At 41.2% G+C, this 20,194-nt stretch overlaps 1 protein-coding gene across 4 annotated transcripts in view; it reads left to right on the top strand.

Annotated features, from left to right (window-relative positions):
* Positions 1 to 19,526, top strand: part of LOC137287453 (acetyl-CoA carboxylase-like) — a 59,740-nt gene extending 40,214 nt beyond the window's left edge. For all 4 annotated transcript variants that reach the window (XM_067819760.1, XM_067819758.1, XM_067819759.1 and 1 more), the window contains 28 exons: positions 150 to 239; positions 908 to 1,026; positions 2,361 to 2,510; positions 2,753 to 2,858; positions 3,302 to 3,415; positions 4,133 to 4,189; positions 4,589 to 4,630; positions 5,022 to 5,159; positions 5,545 to 5,622; positions 6,417 to 6,506; positions 6,718 to 6,789; positions 6,945 to 7,036; positions 7,284 to 7,551; positions 8,207 to 8,353; positions 8,686 to 8,817; positions 9,064 to 9,201; positions 9,537 to 9,657; positions 10,025 to 10,233; positions 10,834 to 10,977; positions 11,463 to 11,583; positions 11,914 to 12,007; positions 12,797 to 12,893; positions 13,581 to 13,716; positions 14,009 to 14,186; positions 14,817 to 15,084; positions 15,559 to 15,729; positions 16,383 to 16,516; positions 16,945 to 19,526. In XM_067819760.1, coding sequence (XP_067675861.1) covers positions 150 to 239; positions 908 to 1,026; positions 2,361 to 2,510; positions 2,753 to 2,858; positions 3,302 to 3,415; positions 4,133 to 4,189; positions 4,589 to 4,630; positions 5,022 to 5,159; positions 5,545 to 5,622; positions 6,417 to 6,506; positions 6,718 to 6,789; positions 6,945 to 7,036; positions 7,284 to 7,551; positions 8,207 to 8,353; positions 8,686 to 8,817; positions 9,064 to 9,201; positions 9,537 to 9,657; positions 10,025 to 10,233; positions 10,834 to 10,977; positions 11,463 to 11,583; positions 11,914 to 12,007; positions 12,797 to 12,893; positions 13,581 to 13,716; positions 14,009 to 14,186; positions 14,817 to 15,084; positions 15,559 to 15,729; positions 16,383 to 16,516; positions 16,945 to 17,059 — 3,621 coding nt within the window. In that variant the 3' untranslated portion in view covers positions 17,060 to 19,526. The remainder of the gene's footprint in view (positions 1 to 149; positions 240 to 907; positions 1,027 to 2,360; positions 2,511 to 2,752; positions 2,859 to 3,301; positions 3,416 to 4,132; positions 4,190 to 4,588; positions 4,631 to 5,021; positions 5,160 to 5,544; positions 5,623 to 6,416; positions 6,507 to 6,717; positions 6,790 to 6,944; positions 7,037 to 7,283; positions 7,552 to 8,206; positions 8,354 to 8,685; positions 8,818 to 9,063; positions 9,202 to 9,536; positions 9,658 to 10,024; positions 10,234 to 10,833; positions 10,978 to 11,462; positions 11,584 to 11,913; positions 12,008 to 12,796; positions 12,894 to 13,580; positions 13,717 to 14,008; positions 14,187 to 14,816; positions 15,085 to 15,558; positions 15,730 to 16,382; positions 16,517 to 16,944) is intronic.
* The last annotated feature ends 668 nt before the right edge of the window (positions 19,527 to 20,194 follow it).

The following is a 20,194-nucleotide window of genomic DNA, read 5'->3' as shown; positions in this document are numbered from 1 at the left end:
GGTGTGAGGTTTTAGTACCTATTTTGTTTTCCTTTTCCTTTTGTTTTTGATTTTGTATGTTTGTGAATACCTGGTGTGGTGCATGCTGGGAGGAAGTGCTGAATGTGTCTCAGTGCAGGAATAATGTCACAAGACTGTCTTCTCTACAGAAACTGATCAACTCGGAGACAGCAATCTATGATGTTCTACAGGAGTTCTTCTTTCACAGCAATGACTTAGTGAAGAGTGCTGCCCTAGAGGTGAGGGATTAGTGGTGTTGAACCTGAATCTAACCTGAATTGCGGAGAGTACTATGCAATCAAATAACCCATGCCATACTTCCCAGGGATTGCGAAAGAACTTTTTTGAGAATTATTACCCATTTCCTGAATTTTGAATGGACCACTGCTCTTGTATCAATAGTAGACTTACAAATTTTAATGGACCATTTTTTATTCTAATGTGCAAAATGGCCCATGGCCCCTGCCTTTCCCAATCCCTGAACTCCACGTTCCTCTGTATCGATGATGTTGTTGTTGATCACTGGACTGTGCGGTCCAAACTCAATTATTTCCTGCTGCCATGTTTGCTGAGTGTTGCATCAAACAATAACCAACCGACTGAATGCTCACTGTAGACAGTCAAAATGCAGTGAATGTTCAGTTTCATTCCATTGTCTTCAGTATTCTTTATTTTCCCAAATATACCCTGAACATGTCCCCAAATTGTCCCTCATGGGCAAAATGCAGTTCAGGGTATGTATGCACTCCTTGAAGCCAAATTTCTGTGACAATGGAATATGATCAGGAGCATAAAACAACATCATGTCCCATGCTTGTTGTCAAGGCCAAAACACATACTGAATATGTCATACGATGTAGATGGTCCTGTGTACATCCACTAACAACAAGTTGTGTCTGTGTGTTAGGTGTACGTGCGCCGTGCCTACATCGCCTACGAGCTGCACTGCCTCCAACACTGTATGCTAGAGGATGGGTTGAGAGTGGTGGAGTTCCGCTTCTTGCTGCCAAGGTCTCATCCAAACAGGTGTGTATGGTGGCCTGTACAGTAACAGAGATGCCAACCACTCCGATTTTGTGATTATCACTGAAGAAGGAGCTAGAATTAACCCCAAAACATCATATTTTGCCGTAAAAAGAAGTTGTCATTCATATACTCCTTTTATATGTTCTCTGATCTGCTTTAAGAAACTCTGATTTTTTATGTAAAAATTTGCGATATACAAAAAAAATGAAGTTTGTGTATACAATTTCATAGGTCACCGGTGATGTATTTAAGTCGACATCGTGCAAAGCATGCTGAGGCTTTACATGCGATCTATTTGGTCTCAACTGTGTATGTTGCATGTCACAGAGGATCAAGTTTCACTTAGTTTTTCTGAATGTATGTCATGGCCAGTATATATGTCAGCCCCCTCTCGTGCTACCCAAAATTCACACCTCAGTGCGCAGGGATGACTCCACTTTCATTAGATTCAGGGTTGGCACAATGAATAGGTGCAATATTGCTAATGTGACATAAAGAACCTTTGCAGTAATAGGCATTTAAGAACAATTAACAATGATGTTTAAAATGTTTTCATGTTAGGACTAAGTATTAATCAAATTGTCTGTTGGTGTATGTGGTTAGTATACTGAATGAAAAGGTTAGGTGTAATAAATAATGTGATGATGTGATGAAATTTATGAAACTGCAAAACATTGAAAATATTCACGATGCAGAACATCCTTTGTCCATTCCTTTGTGAAGGCTCTATTAGAATTTTTGCCAAGCTAAAATGAATGACTGCGTTCAAGGACATACTTACCATTACTTCCAACGAATGCTTGCCATAAGAGGCAACTAGCTTGATCCAGCAGTATTACAGCAGGCTACATGGATATGACAATACCACACATTTGCCATTACAAGTGATGTGACCTGCGAAGGTCCAGGGTAGAAGGTCCATGGGTTGCCTTCAGCAACCCATGCTGACTACACAGGCGACTTTGCTTGTTTGTTGTAAGAGGCGACTGATAGGATTGGGTGGTCAGGCTCACTGACTTGATTGGCACATGTCATCAGTTCCCAATTGCACAGATTGATGCTCATGCTGTTGATCACTGGATTGTCTGGTCTGGATACTTGATTATTAACAACATATTGCTGGAATATTTCTGAGTTTGGCGTAAAACTAAATTCACTCACTCACTCACTCATTTACTCATTCACAACGAACATGACAGTTTTCTCCCCTTATCTACTAGTTCATCTGGACTGACTGCAACATTTAGCAGGCCAATGTGATATTAAACATTGCTATTCACAGTATTGAGACAACCGTAAACAGATTGTGTTTTGATGTGTGTGCCTTACTACAGGTTGATGGTGACACGCTTTGAGAGTTCACTGATGCGAGTGCCAAGTGAGGACGAGGATGTCTCACCTGCCAATGAACCAGTAGAGGAGATCCCCATATGCCAGAGGATGGGTGTCATGGCTGCTTTTGCCTCATTTTCAGATTTCCAAAAGTAAGTTCATTTATACTTTTATTATCACAGAACTATAAGCAGTCTAAAGTGAAAAGAAGTGTTAGTCTAATTGCGTTTTCACTGATGGATACTGGAAGTGAAAAATTTAACCTAAAAAGATTATGTTTGATGGATAATGAAGTGGTTTTGTCAGGATGTCCATTTCAGTTTACTGTCCTAAAGGACTTTTTGTTCTATAATGCCCCTGCTTATTCTAATTATTGTGATTTTTATTATTACAGGCATTTCGACAAGCTGATCGAGCGCTTCTCCCTAGACACGCCTCCAGCAAGTCCGCTGCTGTCAGAACACTGCTTCCTCAATGCTGAAGACTCCACATCTGTACATGTAAGGTTCATTACACTGCTTTGTGAGAGTTGCTTCCCTTTGGTGTGTCAGGATTCAATTTAAAGGGTTGAAACCAAACATATCTGTACCATACATGTTCTTTTATACTTTTATATTTCTTATAAATATTTGACCCATGAAGGTCCCAGAGTAGAAAAGGCCTTCAGCAACCCGTGCTTGCCACGCATGTCGTTAGAGGCGACTAACGGGATTGGGAGGTCAGGTTCACTGACTTGGTTGACACATGTCATCGGTTTCCAACTGCGCGTATCAATGCTCATGTTGTTGATCACTGGATTGTCTGGTTCAGACTCGATTACTTACAGACCATGGCCATAAAGGTGGAATATTCCTGAGTGCGGCGTAAAACTAAACTAAACTGACTCACTCACTCATCGTACTGTTTGAGCCATAGCCTTGTTAATGTGTTGCTTGATGTGCAGAGTATGTCGGACGTGGACGACCCCATTCACATCATCAATGTGGCCATCAGCTGCCACTCCCAGATGGAGGATGACGAGCTGGCGACTCAGTTCCAGCTCTTCTGCCGGGAGAAGGTCAGTCACTTTCCACACATTGTCACACATGTAGTCATTTAACAAGATCTTGTTGACCTGTGCCCATGAAGATACTCTGTAGAAAAGTTTTCCATCAACCCATGCTTACCACGAAAGGCTACTACGCTTGTTGTAATGGGATCAGGTGGTCTGGCTCGCTGACTTGGTTAACATATGTAATTGGCTCCAAATTGCGCAGAATGATGCTCATGCTGTTGATCAGTGGATTGTCTGGTCCAGAATCAATTGTTGACAGATAGTCACCATATTTCTGGAATGTTCCTGACTGTGGCATAAAACTGAAATCACTCTCTGTTATGCATGTAGTATTTTAGCAAGATCCTGGTGACCAGTCAGATCTCATCAGTGTGATATACAGATAAGATAACCACTTTCTTTTTGCCAAAGCCTTTTCTGAAGAAATAAAGTTCAACTTTGATTCCTTCTCAATAAGGACGAATCTCAACACAACTGTATTTTTTAGTGAGATAAAGAGATTTAAGCACAATTATATTGCACAGTAACATTTCAATTTTCAGTGAGCAGTTGGTATTGAAATTTTATGGATAGACAGTCATCTTACATTTATGATAGTTATTTACTTGTTTTATCGAAACAGTTTAGCCAGACCTCCACATGTTGACATATCAGCATTGAGATACTGATCCAAACAAGAATTGAAACAAATTCACCTGTTCTGTAACTGTTATTTTCCAGGCACAGATGATGTATGATCGTGGTATCCGCCGGGTCACCTTCGTTGTTTTGCATAAGGTGAGTGTATGACAACCTCATGGTCACGCTTTAATGAATGAGCTCAGCTTTTGGAAAAGGGTGCAGATTGTGATATAGCAAATATATGCTTCATAAATGAGTGTGGATGACATCTGATATGTACTTGATAAAGTTAGAGAGGAGCATGGTTTACAGAAAATTTAGTTTCAGCTCAAGCAATCTGAGAAGGTATATAAGACCATATCATTCTACATATGAAAAATTTACAATAATGTTTTAATAGTAGAATATGTGTTCCTTAAATTCATGTCTAAATTTGCCAAAATAACTAACTTTTAGAGGGATGGTGTAATTTATTAATCCAAGCAAGTAGTAAAAGTGCTGTTGTCAACAGAGACATGAATAATATCACTGCTTGGTTATGATTTTTCGTTTCAGAGGACAGTACCGAAATACTTCACCTTCAGAGCCAAGTTTGAGGTATGTTGATACTGAGACTGTAGGTACTATAAGCCACATGCACCTTTCAATTAGTCATGGAACTGACGCAATCCATGTCATCTTATCTTAGTTAATGAGATAAATTCTCATAATGTCAGTCACTTGAGTGGGCAGGATCTGTGGTTTAGCCTAGAGAATCAAAGGTTTGATCATCATGCACAAGATCCAGGTTTGATTCTCCACATGGGTACAGAACGCAGACTGATCATTGCCGAGTATTGCTGAATATTGCTGGAAGTAGGGTTAAATAAGTCCCATTAGTCGGAATACTATGTCTTTACGTTTGTAAGTTTATCTGTGCACACCCGAATGTGTTCGCATGATCCATTACAAAGTGTGTCCTCTCTACTTATGTGTATTGTGTGTTCAGTTCCAGGAGGATCGCATCTACCGTCACCTGGAACCAGCACTGGCCTTCCAGCTCGAGATCAACAGACTCCGCAACTTTGACCTCGAGGCCATCCCCACCGCCAACTACATGATGCATCTCTACCTCGGCAAAGCCAAGGTCAACTTCCATTGATTATTTAGTTAACTGTACTGTAGTTTTGGTTTGATTGTACACATTGATGTGTGGAACTTGTGTACAGTTGTCAAAAAGTATATATTTTCAAGTCTCTCCATTTATGATTGTAATGAACGTTGGATTTCTCAGAGTATTTACATACAATCCCTCGACTTTAACACAACTGTCTTTGACTCTTTTGAGTCCATGCATTTTGTTTATGTATCATGTCAGTGTCTCCAAAATAGTTTCTTATCATATTTTCATGAATTGTTTAGTGTTATGAAGGTGAAGTAACAGGGTTTACAATTTTGATTACTGGTATCCAAGTTCAGGGGTTGATTTTTACATAGAATTAGCTATATCATTAACATGTGTTACGTTGCAGGTTGCCAAGGGTCAAGAGGTCACGGACTACCGTGTATTTGTGAGGTCTATCATCAGACACTCTGACCTTGTCACAAAGGTAAGCTTATGACCTTTTCTATCATCATCATAGATCCTGATACATGTAGTTGGTGGATATACATCTGCCTTAGCAGACCTATAGTCAGGGCATGAGTGTTGAGTTAGGTGGATATACATCTGCCTTAGCAGACCTGTAGTCAGGGCATGAGTGTTGAGTTAGGTGGATATACATCTGCCTTAGCAGAGCTGTAGTCAGGGCATGAGTGTTAAGTTAGGTGGATATACATCTGCCTTAGCAGAGCTGTAGTCAGGGCATGAGTGTTAAGTTAGGTGGATATACATCTGCCTTAGCAGAGCTTTCTCTGTGACAGAGGATGCTTACCACAATTAACATGTTTTTTTATGTAATGAGTAGATTATTTACTTTTTTGTGTACACAACCAAAAGATTAGACTACTGCTCACAACCTCAAACTCTGGGCATGCATACTGTTTCAAACTCTGCAAACCTATTCACTGCGTTATGGGCGCAGCACAACACAGCTGTTGAAACCACTTTTTCGCCCAACACTGGGGGAAATTTAGTGAATCGTTTGAACTCTGATTTCCTCGCCTTTTTTTTCAACTTTATAGGTTGAATGAGGCATTTTTGATGATTTGTTTTGGTAAGTGCATACCGAAGGTATCAGAATCTGCAAAGTTGTGTTTTACGTTGCAATATCACCTTAAAGTAAATATTGATGGGACTCGTGGAGTCAAACCATCCCAGAGCTCCCAGATACCCCAACATAACATGCACCAAGATCCAGGGATATTTTCACAGCCTAATGGGAATTATTTTTCTGTATTCCAGGAAGCTTCTTTTGAGTACCTGCAAAACGAAGGGGAGAGAACTCTGCTGGAAGCAATGGACTCGTTAGAAGTGGCTTTCTCCCACCCCCATGTAATGTCTTCCTCATGTCAGCTTCAGATATATGTGGATGTTTAATAGGCAAATTTTATCTACTTATAATTCACTTGTCTTAGTTACTCTCTGTCAGTTATTAAAGCAAGAATGTGTTTCCAGCCTAGATATTGTTTTCATGAACAATTGCTCTCAGAATGGTGTGATGTGATGTTTTCAAGGTGTGATATATGTTTTTTACTCGTTTTAGTCCAAGAAGACAGATTGTAATCACATCTTCCTCAACTTTGTACCAACTCTGACACTCACAGAGCCAGGAAAGGTAAGTCGGAATTGTCAATTTTATTTCTGTAATGATAAAGCGTTTGGTCTATCAGTGCTGATGTGATTTCTGCCATTGATTATGTTTTATTACGAACTGACCACTTTTAGATGGTGATGTAGAACTGTATTTAATGCCTGTGATATCTCCCCTAGCTGGAGGAGACGGTACGGAGTATGGTGATGAGGTATGGCAGTCGGCTGTTAAAGATGAGAGTGCTGCATGCAGAACTCAAGTTTACAATCAGGTATGAGTTTGGACGCATATTGATGTTGATAGACATGCTATGATAGGGCTGATATTTGGTGCATGGCGTGTCAGTTGTGTAGAGTGACGCTTGTAATTGTCAGACTTGACTACTTACAGACTGCCATCATCTGAATTGATACAGACTGAGTGAGACCTTAAACAAACAATGAACATTTCCAGTGCAGTGATTATTTGCTAAACCTCTCGTACCTGCCTTACTCTACAGTTTCGTGCATCTCCTTCAGACTTACCAGCAATGGAACAAGTTTCCCGATTCGGTTGTTTCTGACCAATGAGAGTGGCTACTACCTGGACATCAGCCTGTACCGCGAGGTGACAGACCCCCGCACGGGCCAGGTGATGTTTCAAGCATATGGCGCCGTGCAGGGACCACTTCATGGACTCCTCATCAGCACCCCCTACCTCACCAAGGACCATCTGCAACTCAAGCGCTTCCAGGCCCAGTCAATGGGCACCACCTACGTCTATGATTTCCCTGAGATGTTCCGACAGGTGAGATTTTTACAGTTGTGTTTGGACCCCAGATTAGCTTGTTGGTGAGCTTAAAGATAATCCATTTTTGTAAGGTCTATCTTAGATGGGGATCTGATACACCGTCCTACCCATAGTTGTTTGTACCCTTGAAGATCCAAGTTAGCATTGCCTTCAGACACCCATGTCTTTCTTCAAAGGCTTCGAATTGTTACCCGGTGCTTAATGTGCTTAATGGTTATCCATGGTTGTTGTAAGGACTGTCTTAGGTAAGAATCAGAAGTCCATAATTCCTTGTGGTCATCCACCTTTGGTTCCTCTGTATCAGGTCAGTCAGATGTAGTGCTGGTTATTGCTGACAGTATGCTGATGGATAATAGGAGCCCAGTAGACAATAATGGATCATAATCGTTCAACCCACCGCTAAAATGATAACATTCTGCAAAAGAAACAGACACCAATTAATACTATGGTCAGGGTGATCGAAGATACTTCTTGTTGAGATGTATATTCCAGTTGATTGTTTACACTGCATTTTTGCAAATCAGGATTCTGCCAAATATTTATATCTGATTTAACAAACATATCAATGAGACATAAGTATGGACAGCTGGTGATGTTTACCCATTCATGTGTGAAGATGTGTGTTGTCCTGACTTCCTGTAATTGTTTACAGTCCCTAATGAAGCTGTGGAAGGAGCACTACCAGCGCCATCATCTGACGCCCAAAGCCATGCCCACAGACGCCGTCACTTCCACGGAACTGGTTCTTGATAGTCATGGCAACCTGTGCATGCAGAAGAGGCTACCAGGGGAGAATGAGGTATTTTCAGACTGCCTCCATATAGCTGGAATACTAGCTAGGTCATGTACTGTATTAGGTCATGTGTTGTATTAGGTCATGTGTTGTATTAGGTCATGTACTGTATTAGGTCATGTACAGTATTAGGTCATGTACTGTATTAGGTCATGTACTGTATTAGGTCATGTGTTGTATTAGGTCATGTACAATATTAGGTCATGTACTGTATTAGGTCATGTACAATATTAGGTCATGTACTGTATTAGGTCATGTACTGTATTAGGTCATGTACAATATTAGGTCATGTACTGTATTAGGTCATGTACTGAGTGTAAGAATGTTGCTGTTGATAGATTGGTATGGTGGCATGGAAGATGACCTTGAAGACACCAGAGTTCCCTGAAGGTCGTGATATTATTGTCATCTCCAATGACATGACTCACAAGATTGGATCATTTGGTCCACAGGAAGACATGCTTTTCAAGGTCAGTACAACTTGGATAAAACCAAGAGGACATCCTATTGATGGATGATATGTCTGTCAATGTTTATTGTTGTATGTTTATGTATAGGGTACCTGTTGGGTTGCTGTGATAGCCCAGTTGTTAAAGTGTTTACTCATCATGCCAGCCCAGGTTTGTTTCCACAGATGGGTACCATGTGTGTTATCTGCTTTGATATTTATGGAATATTGCTAAAGGTAACATAAAACTATACTCACTTGCTTACAGAAAGCATCCGAGTTGTCCCGAAAGCTGGGCATCCCCCGTATCTACCTGTCTGCCAACAGTGGTGCACGTATTGGCCTGGCTGAGGAGATCAAGCACCTATTCCGTGTTGCATGGGTTGATCCCAAAGATCCCAACAAGGTACATTGACACAACATACTTTCCCTTGAGCTTGTCTTTTGGGATGCTAGTAAAGAAACAGTAATTTAGAATGATATATATTGGTAGTAATTGATTGGTACAACATTTTCAAAATTTGTTCAATTATTGCAAGATTGTGATGTGTTTTTGAGGCAAGTATTTTTAAAATCCTTGGTACTGCATAAACTTTGGATTTAAAATGAGAATGAATGTCCAGAAATTGTAGACTATTTGTTTCCAGCATTTCTATAAAGTACCATCACCATTATTTACCATTCCTGTGGGAGAGATGTTATTAGAGTCATTTTGGCTTTACAATCCACTTTTCTGTGTAGGGCTTCAAGTATTTATACCTGCGCCCTGATGACTTCAAGAAAGTCAGTGCCATGAACTCTGTGAGAGCAGAACTGATAGAGGATCAGGGAGAATCTCGATACAAGCTCACAGACGTGATAGGTATGTCAGTCAGTTGTCACACAACACTTGCACAGATAGTTTTTTCCACTTGTATTTTTGTCCAGGTAATTGTTGTACCTATATGTTTCATCACGTAAATATTTCACCTGTGTTTGTTTCAACAGCTTATTGTTTCACCAGGAAATTGTTCCAAATGTGTGTTGTTGTTTTTTTGTTTTACCCTTTTACCCGGTAGTTGTTGCAGATGTATATTTTGCCATGCAATTGATTCAGCTGTTCATTTTGCCAATTAATTGTTTCACCTGTGATTTTCACCAGGTAATTGGTTCACTTGATTGTTTCACCAAGTATATGATTCACCTTTGTTTGTTTCCCACGTGTAGTTGTTGCTCCTGTTTGTTTCCAGGTAAGGATGATGGTCTGGGTGTGGAGAACCTGAGAGGGTCAGGTATGATTGCCGGAGAATCTTCCACAGCCTACAATGAAGTCATCACCATCAATCTCGTCACTTGTCGAGCCATCGGTATTGGTGCTTACCTTGTGAGACTTGGACAGAGAATCATTCAGGTGGAGAACTCCCATATCATCCTCACAGGAGCCGGAGCACTCAATAAGGTAGGCTTGTCACAGGAGCTGGGGTATTCAATAAGGTAGGCTTGTCACAGAGGTTAAGACACTGAATAAGGGAGGCTTGTCACTGGAGCTGGGGTATTCAATAAGGTCGGCTTGTCACAGAGGTGGGGTCACTGAATAAGGGCGGCTTGTCACTGGAGCTGGGGTATTCAATAAGGTAGGCTTGTGACAGAGGCCGTAGCACTCAATAAGGGAGGCTTGTCACAGAGGTGGGGACACTGAATAAGGGAGGCTTGTCACTGGAGCTGGGGTATTCAGTAAGGTTGGCTTGTCACAGAGGTTGGGGCACTCAATAAGGTAGGCTTGTCACTGGAGCTGGGGTATTCAATAAGATCTGCTTCTCACAGGAGCTTGGGTAATCAATAAGACCTGCTTAAAACAGTTGGGGTGTACAGGCGATCAGATGCACCAAATAAGATAGTGTCATCTCAGGAATTTGGACTGTCAGTGGGGTAGGTTGGTCCCAGCAGCTGTCTCATAGGAATAATACAACCAGTCTCCTTTTTTTACCAAGCATGATCCCATCAGGTGTGTTAGTTATGAAAGAAGATGTTATAGGTGAGCTTATATGACTTGTTTCAGGTACTGGGGCGAGAAGTGTACACAAGCAACAACCAGCTCGGTGGCATACAGATCATGCACAACAATGGAGTCTCTCATGATGTGGTGCCGGATGACTTTGAGGGCTGCTGTAAGATTCTCCAGTGGCTCTCCTACATGCCTCTGGTACGTCTCAGTGTTTAGTTCGAGATGATCTTGTCTCTACCTTGCCATCCCTACCAGTGTATTTTGTGGCTATCTTTGACCACAGTGTGTCCTACAGTGGTCTATAGTGACATCCTAGCTCTTCCTTGACTGTTATTTATCAGCCATATTGTGTGTTGAGTTTCTGCCTCAGTGTCTAGATGTGGATAATGAACCTTTACTCAAGCAATTTCAGACTTGCGTCTGAACACTAGTTCCCCATTAGCTAAAGAGCCAATACAGGTTACAGATGCAGGTTAGAATTTGCTTGGCTCAAAACACAGGTGGTCAGGCTTGCCAACTTAGTTGATTGAGGCTATGTTGTAAATCACTGGTCTCGTCCAGTCTCAGTTATTTACAGACTGCTGCCTCAACTACTGACTAGACTGAGGTCAAACATTACAAGTAGGGGAAAGAGCTTTTGCCTTTGCTGATTGTTTCTGATATATGTAATCCCTTGTGTTCAGAAAATGAACGGCCCTCTACCAATAATTCCATCCTACGACCCAGTGGACAGAGATGTGAGCTTTGTTCCAACCAAGGCCCCGTATGATGTACGCTGGATGCTGTCAGGGAGAATGAATCCAGGTAAGAGTTTGTCATCGTAGTGTCATGAGTAGCGTTGCCATATATTGGGTACATGTATCTGAGAGGTAAATGTGTTCCTTCCTCCGAACTTCCATACTCAAACATAGACTTGCTTCAATTGTAACAGTAGGAGTGCTTTTTGAGTGGGTCGTTTTGTATTCTGAAACTACAATAGTTGTTTTTTAGGAACTGTTACATCAACTGACCAGAGCCCAGTTCACTTTGTGAAACAGGACCCTGGTTTTAAACATTGGAGGCTTGAAAGATTGTTCATGATAGAGACAGAATGGCTATGGATGTAAGTGATAAATGTTGAGTTTTGTTTTGTAGAGACACGTGAATGGCAGAGTGGCTTCTTCGACAAGGATTCCTTCATGGAGATTCTCAACCCATGGGCTCAGACAGTGGTTGTTGGTAGAGCCAGGTAAATTCTCTGACAACTGGTCATGCATATTTTCCCTTTTGTGATGTAGTCTCATAGAATGATCAGGGAGCTTTGTAGTCATGTGTCTGTACAGCAAATGTCAGTAGTATGTTGTAATTTGGAATAAAGTGAGGTATGAGGTAGACGGCGAGAGTTACCTGCTCTTGGCTGTAAGGGGCCCAGATAGGGGCCCTACAGGGGAGGTCTCACAAGACAAAAATGAGTTTCTTGTTTTGTAAAATATTTATTCTGTATTGTTACAAATGTCGTAGGCATTTTAAAATGGACATTTTAATGCTATATGTGTACCCCAAGGAGGACATTCTTCAAAGAATTCATAACCTCTGCAGGTTTGTATAAATTTGGAATAAATATTTCTCTTGTACGTGTACTATACTGAATGTTGCTGCACCACAATTTGTGACTAACCGACCATACATATTCAAATGAGTATGAAACTCATCAGCTGTATACAGCTGATTGTCAATCTGGTTTATCTCACAAGAACCCATGAAGATCCATGTTAGAATTAACCTTCAGTAACCCATGCTTGTCATAAGAGGCAATCAACAGGATCACGTGGTCAGGCTCCCTAACTTGGTTTGCATATGTCATTGTATATTAGTTGCGTTCTTCGAGGCTCATGCTGTTGATCACTTGATTGCCAAGACTTGATTATACACAAACTGCCCTCATAGCAGGAAAATTGCTGAGTTTGGGGTTAAACACAAACAGATATTGTTTAGGTATAGAATGATTAATGAGTTTATATTTGGGGTGTTCCATCAGACTGGGAGGTATTCCTGTTGGTGTTGTGAGTGTGGAGACTCGGACCGTGGAGGTCGTCGTCCCGGCAGATCCTGCTAACCTCGACTCAGAATCTAAGGTACGACACTTTATCAACAGTCAGCTTTCATTTAGTGAAGTGAAAATGCAACAACAGTGTAACAATTTGTGTCTACAATAAAAATTGTAACAGTGCTCAGTAACATTGCATGTTCCATCATATTGGCCCTTTGTGTTCCTTTAGTGAGCAAGGACATACCGTTTGCTGGTCTGGACCCTGGTTTCATGATTCTGATGGATGGGTTTTACTAAAGTGCAAATATTTATAGTTCCTGTCAGTTTTGAGTTTTCTCCCACATAAACTTATATTACCTGCATCTGGTTCTGAAAGAGACTTTACCCCAACTCATCTCACCCAAACTCGGGGCAGTAGGGCAGCCAAGTGGTTCAGTGTTTGCTTGTCGTGCCAACAATCCAGGTTCAAATCCCTGCAGGGGTGCAATGTTTGGGGCCCATTTTTGGTGTCCCCCACAGTGATATTGCTGACGTATTGCATAAAACTAGATTCACTCATATCCTTGCAATGAACTGTCAAGCAAACAACCAAGGTGTGATTGCTCACCTTTGCCTGATCTGCCCTGTCCCACACCATCTCGTCACATCCCATCGCCTCCTCTCCTCCTTTAGCCTCCTCTGTCCCCTCTCTTGTCCCCTCCTGCCCTAGTTTGTGCTGCCCTTCCTTCCTGTCTTCCACCACTAGCTACATGCCAGTATTCAACTGCTGCAGGCAACACAGCAAGCCGGACAGGTGTGGTTTCCTGACTCTGCCTTCAAGACGGCCCAGGCCATCAAGGACTTCAACCGTGAGCAGCTGCCTCTCATCATCTTCGCCAACTGGAGAGGATTCTCGGGGGGCATGAAAGGTGAGATGATGTCCCCACACAGATACTGCTCGATTAGTGCTCAGTGATCAGATTTCAGATAGATAAGGTAGATGAGGTAGCCAAGTCATTAAGTGTCAGCTTGTCATGCTGAAGACCCGTGTTAGATTCCCATATGGGTACAATATGTCAAGCCCATTTCTGACATCCTCTGCCATGATGTTTTTGGAATACTGCTAAAAACGCTGTGTAAAACCATACTCATTCTTTCACTCACTCACTTACTCACTAACTCACATATCAATTGAGCAAACCATGATATTTCTGATTACAGATATGTACGATCAAGTCCTCAAGTTTGGATCATACATTGTGGATGGACTAGTGGAGTACAAGCAGCCTATCTTAATCTACATCCCTCCCTATGCCGAACTGAGGGGCGGGGCATGGGTGGTGGTCGACCCCACCATCAACCCCACACACATGGAGATGTTTGCAGACCAGCTGTCAAGGTAAGTCATTAGCTACACGAGGAGTAGCAGCAGTAGGCTTGTCCCTCTTGTGATCCATGCAAGGTGGATACAATATGACACTAAGTATTGTGTCTGAGTAACATTTCTGGTGCCATATGACAGCTCACAGGTTAGAATCCCAAAGATGATAAACATAATGATTGTCAAGGGTTTCTAATGGCATTTTCATGGCAATTCATTTGTTTGTTTGCTGTGTGAATTCTAAGATAGAATTGTCCCCAGCAATGTTTGCTCATTGTTCTGAATGATGTTGGTTGGCTGACATGAAACTACATCCACTCATTGCATCTTCTTTACTTCCTTGTCCTTGACATTCTAGGTTAGTTGGTCTAGTAGGCCCTACACTTCATCCTGAGATACAAAACAGACCAGTCAAGTGAAATGGTCATTCTACACCATGGTCTGTTCTTGATTAAGAACATTTAGAAGTTAGATGAACATAAATACATTACATGTTTTATGGATAACAACTTTTTTTATTCCTTATAAAGTTTCAGGGCTATTGTCATTCAGTCATTCAGGGTTTCCTGCTCCTTCACATTCATGCTGCTCATGTTATTAAACTCTGGATAGTCTGCTCCTCATTTGATTCCTAATTTTTTTTTGTAGAGGTGGGGTTTTGGAACCAGAAGGCACAGTGGAGATCAAGTTCCGGCGGAAGGACCTGGAGAAGGCAATCCGGCGCCTGGATCCTGTCGTGCGGCAGCTTGTGGAGGACCTTGGGGACCCGAATCTTGCCGAGGAGAAGAAGGCGGAGCTGGAGGCCAACCTGGCCAAGAGGGAGGAGAGTCTCCTCTCCATCTACCACACGGTTGCTGTGCAGTTCGCAGACCTCCATGACACTCCAGGACGTATGGAGGAGAAGGGTGTTATCTCGGTCAGTCCCACTGAAATTATCAGATTCTGATCAAAAGAAGATAAGGACCAACAGATTCTTTTGATTTGCTGTTGTTAGACTGTGTTAAAAACCTGTTACTGTTACTGTTGTTCACATGAAAAAAAGCAGATGGTCCTTAACTTCTTGTTTGAAGTAAAGATGGATACTAGGCCTACTGAATCTGTAAGTTTGCTTCATTTATTCAATTCACCTTCCAAGTTACAGCTGACTTGATTCATTCCCTCCCCGCCACCACTGTTATTAAAGCTTTCACTTTTAGGCCCTTGTTGAGCATCACTGGTTCCCACTTCCGCAGATGGATGCTCATGCTGTTGATCACTGGATTGTCTGGTCTAGACTCAGTTATTTGCAGACCGCCACCATATAGCTGGAATATTGCTGAGAGTGGCATAAAACTACACTCACTCACTCACTCACTCACTCTTTTTGAGCATTGTTCAATGTCTTCTGCAGGCTATTCTAAAGTGGGAACGTAGTCGTGAGTTCTTTTACTGGAGACTCCGGCGGCGTCTCCTAGAGAACGAGATTAAAAAGAAGTTGCGGATGTTCACTAAGGACTCGAGTGAGGCCCAGCTGGACTCCATGCTCGGACGATGGTTTGTGGAGGACCAGGGCACAGTCAATGTAAGTAGCACTGTTAACTCTAGCCCTCAGTGGACCTGGGTTAGACTGCTTTCCTCTCAACTTGCCATAGGCCACCCTTGTTTGGAGTAGGTCCCCTGATTTACAATAAGTTCTCTGGGCTTTATGTGCCCATGACTTAGAATCAGTAGAAACAGGGGTGGCTTGTCCTCTGAGGTCCACAATTCACTGTCCAAAGTTCCATTCCTGAACTGGACTCCATACTCAGTTTGTGGTTTGTAGAAAACCAATGTCAACACTCAATTGCTCTGTAGATCAAGTTCATATTAACTTCCTTGTTTACTCCAGGCTTAGCATAGGTATTACTGATGTGTAAAGTAGATCACCCTCATTTAAGGTAGGGGTTGGCACATGGACTTTGAATAGACAAGGGTATTTGTGTCCTTGTCTAAGGTGCCATGATACACTGTTCAGACTTGTCTCCCTGAGGAGTTCAAGAAGCCTTTGACTTTGGGTTTGAATGTTTGTTCCTGTATTATTTTTCGGATTCTTAGCAGCATACATGTGCCTGTTCCACCAAAGTGATAAATGTCATCCCTTCGTATTAAGTGTTGATAAGAACAGGCAGATCTCCCCAGTAAGCTAGAATGCAGGAGATTCTTACGTCTGAATGTTTGTGTATGCTGTATCCACAGGCGTATCTGTACGAGGACGACAAGGCAGCCGTGGAGTGGCTGGTGAACCAGCTGGATGAGACACAGGAGAAGAACACTGTGCTGGAGAACATCCGATGTCTTCAGAGGGAATATGTGTTGCAGCAAGTCAGGAGGTCAGTCCAGTCATCATTAAGCAGAATCAATGATTTTCCATGACGTAATGTAATACTACGATTGTCACACCTACAGTACCTAAACATCAACCAACAACAGTTGTAGCTGTAAAGATTGCCTTGTGGTTTTCCCAGTCATGATATTCCTTGAATACTGCTCAAAGCAGTGTAAAACTAACCACACTCTTTATACTGAGAGCCACAGTGATTTGCTCCGTTGCCTTGGATCATGACTCAGTGGAGCAATGTTCTTCATATCAATCAATCTCAATATCATTGTCTGCTCCAGAATTGATTTTGTATTGGAAATATTATGATATTGTGTATTGTTCAGTGATCTGCAAACTTTACCATGGATAACAGTGATGGACTCCCTTCCCTCTTTGAAATCTGTAACTGTTTCCATGACAACTGTTGCCTTGTTACAGTTTGATCCAGGATAACCCTGAGGTGGCTATGGACTCCATCGTCCACATCACACAGCACATGACCCAGACACAGCGTGCCGAGATCTCTCGCATCCTTGCCAACATGGAGACATAGAGACCCTCCAGATGGTGCTAAAGGCGAGAGTGGGAACTGACAGATGGCACTGTCCGATTTGGTTGAAGAATAGAGATCTCGTGGGACTACTCCATCTGTGTTCAGACAAACTCATCACTCATCATGCTTGAGTCTGTCATTTCAAGTTCAAACTGAATTATATTTTATGTTTGACAAGATACCTCAGGAATTGTAGAAAATGTGGAAGTTACTAGCTTTTTGATGACCAGTGGCCACTTTGTTTTGATTTGGAAAATGGTCAAACCCCTTCATGAGATGACATGATTTAATCCTTCATGACACCTGTGTGCATTATTATTGAGTTACCATATTACCATGGCAATACATTTGTCGCATTTCACCAAAATATTTTCAGCTTGTGAGCATTGATAAATTGTCACTAAAAAGATATTGATACTAGTGGTGCATAACCCTGAACTAGCTAGTGCTACAGCTACTCATCACACTAATCCATTTTGAAGAGATAGTCTCAGTTCGTGCTGGTTCAGATTGTACACGTTCACATTGTACAGAGGTGTAAAGTTATGCAGTGGTTGTAATGTTTGCTCATCATCTGGTTCAAATCCCCACATGGGTACAATGTTTGAAACCATTTCTGTGTCCCCTTGCCTTGATATTGCTGGAATATTGCTGAAAGTGGTGTTAAACTGAACTCGTGCAAGTGATCAAGATTGCTATACACCTAGGTGTCAGTGTGCTTTTACAAAATAGAGAGCTGCGTGTTCAAAGATTTTCTAAGATATACCAGAGGAGATATACTGTTTCAAGACTGACATATGTATATACATCTGATCAAAGTTGTTTGAGCTGAAATTTTGTTCATGTGTGAAACTACGTTTGTTGTTGGTACTACTTATGTCTATGCTTGAAGTGTATATATTGATCAAAACAAATGTGTACAGAGCAGGTTTATTTATTTATTGCTGAATTGTGAGTATTTACATGTTAAGTTATACAACATAATTGTGCATTTACATTCTGTTGTGGTGTGTGTTTCGGCGTACTGAAGATTGGCATTTATGAATGAATGTCTGTTGGATGAAATTGTTAATGTTCAGCTGAAAGGGAGGCAGTTCTGTCACAGTGAAGTTATTCAGAGGATTTGTTTCGTATATCTGTATGTTCAGGTCGATTTGTATGCTGAGAGTATCTGTTGATGTGAAATACATTGTTTGCTGTGAAAGGATGCATTTTGACCAGTATTAGAAATAATGTTTTTTACTTCAGATCAGGCTCAAACCTGGTTGCCTTTCTAGAAGTTCTAGATAGAAGACGATGTAGCAGTTTCTCAAGTGTGACTTCTTTAAACCTGTATGCGAGACCACCATTACAATACCTGACAGAATTAGGTTCTCAATGTGTATCCATGACAACCAACACATCAATACATGCATTAACAGAGACAGCAACTGGTGCTAAACAATATAGTACTGTGGGACAGCCAGAGGACCTGCATCATTGTCTTCCCCTTGTTGTGCCAGGATACAGTGATGTTTGGTATGAGTTCTGTTACTCTGACAGTGATTTTCAACAAGATGATGCTTATCTAAAATCAGCAGACTTGACTCCCAATAATTGTAATGCAAGACTATTTTAACACAACTTGCACATCTGGTGAGTTTCTCCTCTGATAAACTGTTTGTCAAAATAAGATGTTGTGTAACTCAAGCAGTGTTAAAACTGCAGGCTTGTTTTATGGTGATCAAATTGATAGTTGTTCAGTCATATCCGTCTTCAACTACTAACAATTGTCTTTCTTTTCATTGAATTTAATTTACTGGGCTGTATGTGTGTGGCTTTCGGGGTAAAGGTTACCATTTCCTTTGTCAAGTCCCCCACCTGCATTCAAGATACGTGGCTGTACAGGACGTCTTCAAACGGCAAGCTGAATGTGTGTCATCACGTGATCATCATCCAGAAGCCCCTTCTCTAGAGTGGCTTTTTTACAGACCAACCTCAGGTTCTTTTTCGCATCCTGCCATCCATCAGCAAATTCGAAAATAGATATTTCGTGTTAAGATGCTGTTAAGAGAAATCAAAATGTTGAATGTTTTTGAAGTAATTATTTTCATATTGTGGAAAATAAGAGTGCTTTCAAGCACAACATTAACCCACCTAGTCAAAGTATATATTTCCTACCCATTACATAGCCAAGATATTAAAATTAAAATGTAACATTGTACAGACTGCAATAAGATAAACATGACAAAGGCTTGCTTCATGAAGTGTGCTTTTCTTGTTTATAGCGTTGCAGTTGTAACAGGGTAATATTGTGGTATGCCCTATTGAAGTTTAGGACAAAAATAAGTATAGACCATTATTTTATTTCCAACAAAAGGTGTCTAAGTACCATTTTGCCCAGTTTTGTTATGCTGGATTGCTATTAATCCAGTATTGGGAACTCGTGACTTTTTTTTTTTTTGAATAAATATTTTCTACAACGATATGATTCCTGTGTTTTCTATTCAGTGAAGTTAACGTTTTCATTTCTGCAATGGAAATGAGATGTTCTGTGTTTAACCATGCTGACACTATCAAAAGTCAATGTGCTTGTGCGTCACGCTAGTGTCACAATTTTAGCTATACTGAACTGCAAAAGAAGTGCAAGTTTCGAAAAAATGAAATCTCACAAGAGTTATTTTTGTCTTCTATGTAAAGACTTGACCAAAAACAAAAAGACAGTTGTTTCTTTTCTGGTAATTTATCACCATGGCTAATCTAAGTTTGTTTTCGAAACATCTTTGAAAAGGTAAAAGTATTTCAGGAATATTTTGCAAATATTTGTGGGACCATACAAATTCACAAGCACAGAAGCACAAGCACTTGATCTCAACACACAAACTATTTCAATGAAATTAAAGTCATGAAGTGTCTGTCATCATGGACATATCCCAGCTGGCTTTGTGGGATAGCATTGTCATTAAAGTGTTCGCTCATCACTAAAAAGGCTGTTTCATTCCCAACATGGATGCAATGTGTGAAATCGATTCTGGAGTATTGCTAAAAGTGGCGTAAAATCATACTCGCTCACTCTGCCCCATTCACAGCTAATTCCACTGTGATTTTGTAGGCTGCAATATGTATTTCTCAGATCATATAATCAAACCAACACAG

This window comes from Haliotis asinina, chromosome 6 (genome assembly GCF_037392515.1).
Source record: "Haliotis asinina isolate JCU_RB_2024 chromosome 6, JCU_Hal_asi_v2, whole genome shotgun sequence".
NCBI classification, from domain to species: Eukaryota; Metazoa; Mollusca; class Gastropoda; order Lepetellida; family Haliotidae; genus Haliotis; species Haliotis asinina.
Note: the sequence above shows the minus strand (reverse complement) of the source record. Positions and strands in the feature narration are given on the sequence as shown.